This window comes from Girardinichthys multiradiatus, chromosome 19 (genome assembly GCF_021462225.1).
Source record: "Girardinichthys multiradiatus isolate DD_20200921_A chromosome 19, DD_fGirMul_XY1, whole genome shotgun sequence".
NCBI classification, from domain to species: domain Eukaryota; kingdom Metazoa; phylum Chordata; class Actinopteri; order Cyprinodontiformes; family Goodeidae; genus Girardinichthys; species Girardinichthys multiradiatus.
The window spans coordinates 15,642,792-15,651,888 of record NC_061811.1 but is presented as its reverse complement, the minus strand read 5'-3'; the positions used below and the strand labels follow the sequence as shown (position 1 = coordinate 15,651,888).

The 9,097-nt window shown below is 38.8% G+C and overlaps 1 protein-coding gene across 1 annotated transcript; it reads right to left on the bottom strand.

Annotated features, from left to right (window-relative positions):
* Positions 1 to 2,899: 2,899 nt before the first annotated feature.
* On the bottom strand, positions 2,900 to 7,884 carry c19h14orf28 (chromosome 19 C14orf28 homolog). The gene is made up of 5 exons (XM_047345224.1): positions 7,587 to 7,884; positions 6,844 to 7,368; positions 6,659 to 6,748; positions 6,434 to 6,568; positions 2,900 to 5,082 (listed from the first exon to the last, which is right to left on the bottom strand). The coding sequence occupies exons 1-5, from the start codon at positions 7,670 to 7,672 to the stop codon at positions 4,899 to 4,901; spliced, it is 1,020 nt and encodes a 339-aa protein (XP_047201180.1). The 5' UTR covers positions 7,673 to 7,884; the 3' UTR covers positions 2,900 to 4,898.
* Positions 7,885 to 9,097: the final 1,213 nt, after the last annotated feature.

Genomic DNA, 9,097 nt, shown 5'->3' with positions numbered 1-9,097 from the left:
GCCTAAAGATTTGCCTAATTTTCTATTATAATCATGCTTTCTAACAGCATATAATCCTCATGTAACCAGGTTTTGATAGTTAGCTCAGGTTTGAGTTAATACTTCACAGCCTGATGTCAGGTGCCATTATCTTCTTTTCATTTTCAGCCTCATCTGTAGATTCAGCTTCCCTCTCGTCCCACAATGGAAACGTCCTTTCTGCTGATGCATTAGTGTTGCATTCTTCCATGTTATGTGGCTTTCGAAAATGAAGCACCAAAGGCTGCGCAAGCCAACTCAGGCCAAGTTGCCCCCCATCCTCTTGTCACAAGAGAAATCTGCATCTCTGGGTGTAGGTGCAGCCTCTGCGACACTGGGGCTATCTTTTAATAGGGAGGGTAGGTGTTTGCCGTCTTGCTGAGCCGCTGTTCATCTTCAAGTCTAGTCATTTTGTGTGCACTAGTGTTTGCACAACTTGTAACCAGGCTCTCTGCATTGCACTTACCAAAATATTTGACACATCTTGTCATTTGGTTATACCTTTTTTGTTTTTTTGTTTTTTATTTAAGCTAATGATGATGCAATAAGACTCGTTTTCTCCTTTGGACTAAAAATGTTTTGTGTTTGTCTCTTTAAAAAGCCAAGGCATCTCATATTGCTGTAACAGAACATCTGAGGGGACCTTTGACCTTTTGTTCATGTACATGGGATGTGTTTATTTAGATTACAGTTTATTATGGTCCAAATTAAAAAGGTAAAAGGCAAAGGGTTAGCTTTTGCCACACGGAGGTACACTACACACTTATTTTGCTCTGGTCTTTGAATATTTGTATTGGATGAGAAGTTAAAATGTTTGCTTTGCAGATTGGTCAGATTGTTGCTAGTGACACTTTTAAAAGTTTCCTATTGATTGTTTGCATCTACATAAGTACTTTCCTTTGAATTAAAACGTGTGAACAACCTAGTTTGTAATTCTGCGGTAATGTTTATATTTATTCGTACTTTTCTTGGGCATTGGCCGGTATGCTGAACTTGAGTAAAAACACCACAGTTTCATGGTATTTAAACAGAAAAAATTACAACCAAGACGTATATCCTGCTACTGCTCAAATTCTACCAAATAATTTTTATTAAAATTATAATAATAGTATAAAATGTAAAATGAATGCCCACTAAATTTAAAAGTTGTAATCAAGGGCTTATTGGGCTGAATAATATGACTCGTTGTTGCTCTATTTCTTTGAGTAACACAAGTATAAGATGATATTTTCAGCATAATTTGGCTTCTCCAGGAACAGCTTTTGAGATTGGAGATTATGGCTCTTGGCCCAGGGTGCCACTGTGCAAAAAGATGGCTGAGCACTTACGTGAGCGTGGGAGGGCTAGGTTACGGTAGTTGTACCTTGAACCCTAGTCAGAAATGGATTGGATTATTATTTAGTGAACATGGCTTCTTTAAAACAGTTTGAAATTCATAAAATCTAATTGTACTCGAGGAAGCAAAAAAGAGCATGTTCAATGCTTTTTTGTTTGTTTGTTTTAGAATGAATTGGAAGTGGAAACTGATTCTTTCAGTCACAGTTTGTAAAAAATTGAGGTTCTTGATTTTCTCTGAAAAAATGTTTTAAAAAGCAGAAAACAACTCTTCAGGCTGTGCAGAAGGCTGGCTTGTCCAGAACATCATTCTTGCATGAACTGCCACTGCTCATAGCTAGCCAACGGTACATTTTAAACGGCATTATCTGAACATAAGTGATAGATTGGCGCTCCTGTGACTATCTGAGATTTTCACAGTGGGAAATGTTCCCAAAACAGCTGAGTTTGTCTTCTATGTATGTAAAGCTCTATTTCAGCCAGTTAACCAGCAGTGTGCAGCTCTCTCTGGCATTTCATTAGGATTTTAAAACTTAGGAATTGAATGAACATAAATTTTAACCTTGTTGAAATCATAACTCTTTAAAAGGTTGGTACACCTGCAACCAGCCCATGCCTCTTTGTTCTGTCACCCAGTTTCTTCGTTGTCTAATGATAATTGTGGTTTTTTTTTTTTGTTAACGTTTCCTTTTGCGGTCTTTCGGGCATACCATATGGAGCAGATGGTTGCCTACATGTGCCAGGGCAGTTTTGCTCTACAAAAAGGATATCTGAAGACCGTATCCTAATTGCGTGAATAACTTTATTAAATCCAGATTCAATCCGGCATCAACATAGGCAGCCCACACTGATGTTACAGTAACCTGTGTTTGTATAACCTTCGTGTTATTGTTTTTTTTTTTTCTTTGGTACAGTTGAAATCCACTTGCCATGATTCAGTGAACATCAATTTACACACACTGATGTTTGTTTCTTCCTGTGGTTAATGCTGACTGCTATTATAATGCATTGTGGAAGAAAAACCGATGAAAATCTCCAAATGTGAATCTGCAAAAAGAGGGAAGCATGCATGTGTTGTTGTGAAGGCCTAACCAGCGTCGTGTTTTTTGCCATCACTCTCACCAAAGTGCTTGTACAAAGAAAGCAGATGGAAGACTTTTTAACAAACTAAAGTCTGCATTCAGCTGCCAGTCTGTACGTTTGTGTCTGAGAGGAAAGAAACTCCTGTGAAACTGATGTCAATGTTAGCCAAAACGACCACTCTGCTTCTTCTTTTTTTTTTTACATTTCCCACCGTGTGTCTGGAGTCTCAACTTTAAAAAAAAATCTCCTGTGGATCAATGCTGGAAGTCAAAGATAATGTTACGTATAACGAAAGCTGTAGCTTTTCACGGTTTATCATGCTTTGTTTGAAGACATTTTACATCAATTTTAGTCAGTTTGTGTGGTGCAGTTGTCCCCAGTTTAAAATAAATGCCTGCCTTAAAAAAAAAAGTCATGTCTGTTTTTATTTCCAATGCATGGAAAAAACAAAATCAGCAACAGATAATTTCAAAAAATATTTTATTTTTTATTAAGACAATATCTGCAGGAAAGAACTGAATACCTTCCACAAGTGCATCCAAGCTTTTTATACAGAGGCACTATGTGACAACAGTAATTACTGGAGAACCAGAAAATCCAAAATATCTAACATGGATACAGCAAAACTCTCTGAGCTGTGAGCCTTTTGGCACGATGTTGCTGTGTGCTTCATGCCATGAAGGCTCATAATGAATCAAATGAACCTGCTAGAATGAGAAATAATTCATACCACCTAAAACTGAGAGACATTGTTTCAATATTCACACTTAAAATTTAAAAAAAAATCAACCTCACCAACTTAAAAAAAAAGAAGCTAATCAGAAGTTAGTTGGATGTTTCTTTTCATTGTGCCACAGTGTAATTAAAGCACCAGTTTAGTTGTTACATAAAGGCTAGAAATCTTAAACAATACTACACTTCTGCTGGAGAAACTCCCAACACCGACATCGGGGTCTAATATACAAAAATCTGTAGCCTGCAAACCACTTTTCTTTTTTTTAAAAGGTATATGCTGAGATCGAGATTTTACTGGCAGGTTTATAAAATTTATAAACAACAAGCAAACATTACCAGTTTTATGCACCCCTGTTTAAATGTCAGGTTTTAGTTGCATAAAAGTGGGACTATGAAATGTAGTTTAAAAACATTTTGCACCTTCAATGATACGCGTTACCTGCAGGCTTCAATAAAAAAGCAAACATCTGTTGGACAGGAAAAAAAACAAACAAGTGTGAACCTTAAACTGACATTTTCTGGAACCACAATTTGATTGATTTCAGCATTCAACCTTCTTATGTTTTACACCTTTCATCAGTTTTACACCTTTCATCAGTAATGGTGAATCAGATAAAACCAAAATAAAGAAACCGACCTAGATGGATTTTCTTGTCATTGCCAACTGGACGTTTCTCCAAAAGTAAGAAAAATAAGGTGAGAAAGAGGCCGACAGCCACACTGAAGAAGTTGTAGAGGTTTCTAGTTAGTACTGGCTGTGTTATACATGTGACAATCTCTGGTATTCTCCATGTGTCTGAATTTAGGAATAGGGTTGCAGGACAGAAGTCTTTCCTTCCGAAGAAAACGTCCCGGTGTGGCTAAACTTTTTGCCTGAAAATATCAAATGCCAAATGTTCGGCACAAAAACAACAATGCTCATCACCAATGGAACACCGTGCCGAGATAACTGTATGGTTACTTTGCTTTAGATGGAAATAGGGGGTTTGTCAAGCTGAATGATGTAAAAACTGTTAAAAAATACCGGTCAGCTTTGACTGAAAACATGCAGATGTCTGCTAAAAAGCTAATGATGAGGAAGGATTTTATCACTCAGCATCACAATGGTTTCCTTAAGTATCTGTGGATAAGAGATGTCCTCACAACCTGAAAGACTGGGACAATGTTTGTGGGCAAATATTCCTAAGCCAGAATGAGGGATGATGGTAGATTCCGAACAAGTGAGGTTAAATGCTGAAAATTAAACTAAAGCTCCATTTTACTGATTTTTGCAACATTTTATCTTCTCTTCTAACAGATTTGTTTGTTTTTTCAGTTGAACTGTACAGGACGGTAAAACATTACATTTATTTATGACAGATTCATTAGAATATGAAAAAACGGGCATTTTAAAAGGGGTGTGCACACTTTTAAGATCCACTGACTGACTCAGATCCACCCAGAACTATTATAGTCCATTGTACTCTTGGATTCCAAGCATGCCTACATAAAATACATAATTGTGCACAGCATATGTTTGGCATAAGCAATCAGCTGAAACAGAACAATAATTCAGTCTTCTACCAAAGGAAGCATATTCAGGCCATGAATTAATTACAAACAAAAGAAAAAAAGTCCATAACAGATATGCAATTCCAAAAATAGAAATAATGCAAGAAAAAAAAACCCAAAAAAACCACAGGATGCTGTTTGGGTTCTCCACTGTGTCCAACTGCTACTACAAGACGTCACTTATCTGATGCACGGATGTAGACCAAGGAGGACAGCAGCAGGAGCTCCGGGGGCTTATGCAGCAGGATCAGATTATCGCTCCTCAGACCGTCATAGTGCATCCAGCAGCCGTCTATCTGGAAAGCTGCAGAGTAATGATGCTCCTTCTTGTTGAAAAGTGTGGCGCCCTCTAGTAGGTATCTAAGGGCAAAATTACATGTCAGATCCTCCTGTCCTAACACTTTCTGAAAGGCCTGTGGATTAACTAGTACCATGCATTTTTATGAAATGTTTTATGTATGCATTTGTGTGCAACTGTCTCTAAGCTTCGAGAGATGTATTGTAGCAACTGAATTTGCACTGCCCTATTAATATTTTCATTGATTTGCATATATGTTTTACCATGATAATGTTCAACAAAATTCAAACAATGAACAGTAAGGGTACATGGTCTAAAAAGTATAGCATGCAAATGTATTCACCCCCTTTTATGTGATACCCCTAAATAAAATCAAACAAGACCATTTGCCCTAAGAAGTCACGTAATAAGCAAATAGAGTCCAGCTGTGTGTAATATTATCTCAGCATAAATACAGCTGTTCTGTGAATATCAAGGAAAACAGTGAGGATAAAGCTGTGGAGATCATCTGAAAATGGTACAGTTATGGCCCAAATTCAAACCAAACAACACATGCGCATCCACTAAAACTCAAAAGCCAGGCAAGGGGAGCTTTACTCAAAGAAGCAGCGAAGATGCCCTTAGTGACTTTTGGAGGAGCTGCAGAGATCCACAGCTCAGGTGGGACAATCTGAGGACAGGACAACTAGTAGTTGTGCACTCCACTACTCTGGTCTTAATGAACAAGTAGAAAGAACAAGAAAGCCTCTTCATAAAGACAGCAAGATTAAGTCTAATTTACAGTTTGCTGAAAGCCATGTAGAGGCCACAGCAAGCAAAGAAGGTGCTCCAGTTAGGCATACGCAAGCATGAACCTTTTGGACCTATTGCCCTGAAAACACCATCTCCACTGTGAAACATGATTGCGGCAGCATCATGCTGTGGGGTTGTTTTGCCTCAGTAGGGCAGGGAAGCAGATGGATGAAGCTAAATAAAGGGCAATGGTCACAGAAAACCTATAAAGGATGCAACAACATCAAACATACAGCCGGAATTACAAAGGAATGGTTCAAACCAAATGTGGTGGAATGACCTAGTCAAAGGCCAAACCGAAATCCTACCGAGAACATATGCTTGAAAATCAATATTCACAGAAACACTCCATCCAATCTGACTGAGATTGAGTCAAAATACCAGTGTCTAGATGTGGAAATCTGGCAGAGACATGCCCAAAAACACACGCAACTGAAATTGCAGCCAACAGTTGTTTTTACAATTTATTGACTCAGGGGGGCTAAATAAGGATGTATGCCACGCACTTTTCTGATTGTCATTTGTGAAACATGCATTATTTATATTCCAGTTCACAACTCTACACAAATTATGTTGGTCTATCACATATTCATAAATGCACAATTGTTCGCTGCTTCATACCTGTGCCGGCAAATAGCCAGGTGGTAAGGGACATAGGACAGATCCTCTGACCTCCACTGCTGCATGTTGAGAATAACAAAAGGTGGAGGGCCGTGGCAGAAAACCCTCTGACAAAAGTCCCTTAAGCCATCACATCTGTTAAGAAGATGTTCAACTTGTTAGTAGGATTAAATATTACAGAACCGAATCTTAAAACAGAAAAGATTTCTTACCATAGTATCTTACCCTCGCTCTAAGCAGAGTAGGAGTTTGGGGCAGAAGAATTCATCCACTGCGGACCGGATCGGGTCTTTGTGAGGAAGCTCATGAGGAGGGCTGGAGGAAATGTGAAAAGATGAGATGGGAATAATAATAAAGCAATGATGTTTTCCAATCTTTTATTGGACCAAGGCCTCCTGTAAGCATGTCACCTGATGTTGAATGTGGTTTTCTTGACTTTTTGAAAGCGACCTGGGCAGTCACGGTTGGTGCACAGGCTCTCCTGAGTGGTAGACATAAGGTCCTCCAGGTTCTCTGTGAAGTTCTCGTGTTCGTTCCCGAACAGGTCGATCTCCAGGGCAGCCTGATGGATCTCTGAGCGGTACTGTCTCTTAGACATCCTGTTCCAGATCCACAGCATCTTAACTGTGGTGTAGTCACAGGAGTCCATCAAGTGGAGGAAATGATCCACGAACTGCTTCCCCAGGAAGACGGCCAGCTCCCTGTGGAAGCCCTGGTTGTCTCGCAGGATCACATACAGGATCATGAGGAAGCCATCGATGGTGCATGTGTTCTTCAGTTGGACCTCCACGTACAGAGGGATGCAGGATATGGCTTTGCGCCCTGCCTTTATGGTGAAGACGCCTCCCCAAGGCAGCACGGGCCGCCAAAAGGAGCGGTCCTCCTCGTCATTGTTGTTAATGGAGGCACGAATTTCCTCAAAAAGCGTCTTAGACCTGAATAAACATAATTCATACGAGTTTAGATTCAGTTTCACATGGAGATTTGCTCTGCGGTTAATTGGTTTTGGACTCCATAACCTCGGCTAGTTTAGTACTGACGTAAACAGAGTAGTACGTGCAGTCTTAGAAGTCCACAACATCTAGCCTCCAGGGAAGAGTAAGGCAGTTAGAAACCTGCAGATTTAAGTGTTGCGCCTCCTTATTTAACTCACCTTTCGGTGTGGAAGTTGTTCTCGGTGTTTGAAAATCGCGAGAGCTCTTCGATGTCTTTCAAAACACCACTGAATCTACTCTCCATAGCTCTCCGTCTTTCGTCATGTCTCCCGTCACACTTGAAGCTCGATAAAATAAAAGGAGTCTAATATTTTCTCGCAGTTTCTGGTGATTTTTGAGAGGTGTCGTCTCTTAATGAACCCCCAAAGCAAAGCGCCGTGCACGTCATTTGACCTACATAAACACTGCGAGGCTTTTCTGACGATATTTATGATAGTGTGTAAACACACTGCTACCCTCTGGCGAGCCTCTGCGGAGTTACATCTAAAACTAGTCCAGCCTTCTTTTAAAAAGTAGAGGACTCCTATTGGTCGAGAGATATGTCTAGTTTTTTTTTTTCTATTGAGGTAGTTGATTGGCTTGTATGAATTACGTCAGTCACGCCTTCAACAGCTTGGAGATGCAGAGCACGCAGAGTAGACGTACGCCATCATCACCGCCATATTGTGTGTCCCGTTTTTGTTGAATATATTCTTTTAAAAGAAAAAAACAGCCAGGTAACTGATGAAATATATACTGTTCTCGTTGTTCTTAATATATAAATAAATGTCAAAATGTTTTATAATAATGATCAATGTTATTATGATTCGTAGTATCAATGGAATTTATTTATATTATTAAAATAAATATATAACACTATTAATTCTGTTTTTAAGGAATTCACCATGCTTGTTAGGAACAGAGGTTAACTGATAGCATTGAAAGTTGTATCTAATAATCGATGGTCTCATTTCAGGAGTTAATATTGTGTTAATTTGTTCTTATATCATTCGTAGAAAAGAAACGAGGAATTATTTTTTTCTTTACTTTCTTTTCACCCTTTTTGCAGATGAAGGACGAAAAGACGAGAAAAAAGTTGAAATCATGGGAAAAATCTAAATCACGAGAAAAGAGTTAAAATTATGAGGAATAAAGATGAAATCACTGAAGCAACGAGGTGCGAGAGCTAAGCCTCTTGTATGAGCTGGAAACTTTGCACTTTATTGCACACAACAAGCGATGTATGTCAAACTTGTTTGAGAAGAACACAGCAGTTTCAGCATTTCTTCAAGATATTACTTTCACTTTTTTCTTAACATTTCGAGGTTTTATGTATAGACTTTTAGAAGCAGTATTTATTTTTCTGTCAACATGTACAACATCACTAATACTATTTATAGAATGGTTATTTTGTCGTTGTTTTTATAATATACAATGCTTATTGCTGTTTATTTAATTATTAGACCAGTAACTACAGCAGATATATTGGTCATTTTTAAACCGTGTTTTCAAACGATTCACTTGACACTCCCAATATGGCTGACACGGTGATGAACTGTTTCTATGGCGCAACGAAGCTAGTGCGGCATCTATCCATGTCGCTAAAAAAAAACCAAAAAAAAAACCAAAGCATCCTCGAATGCTATTGGTCAGAAGACACAGCTAATTTATGTAGCTGCTTTATTGGCCC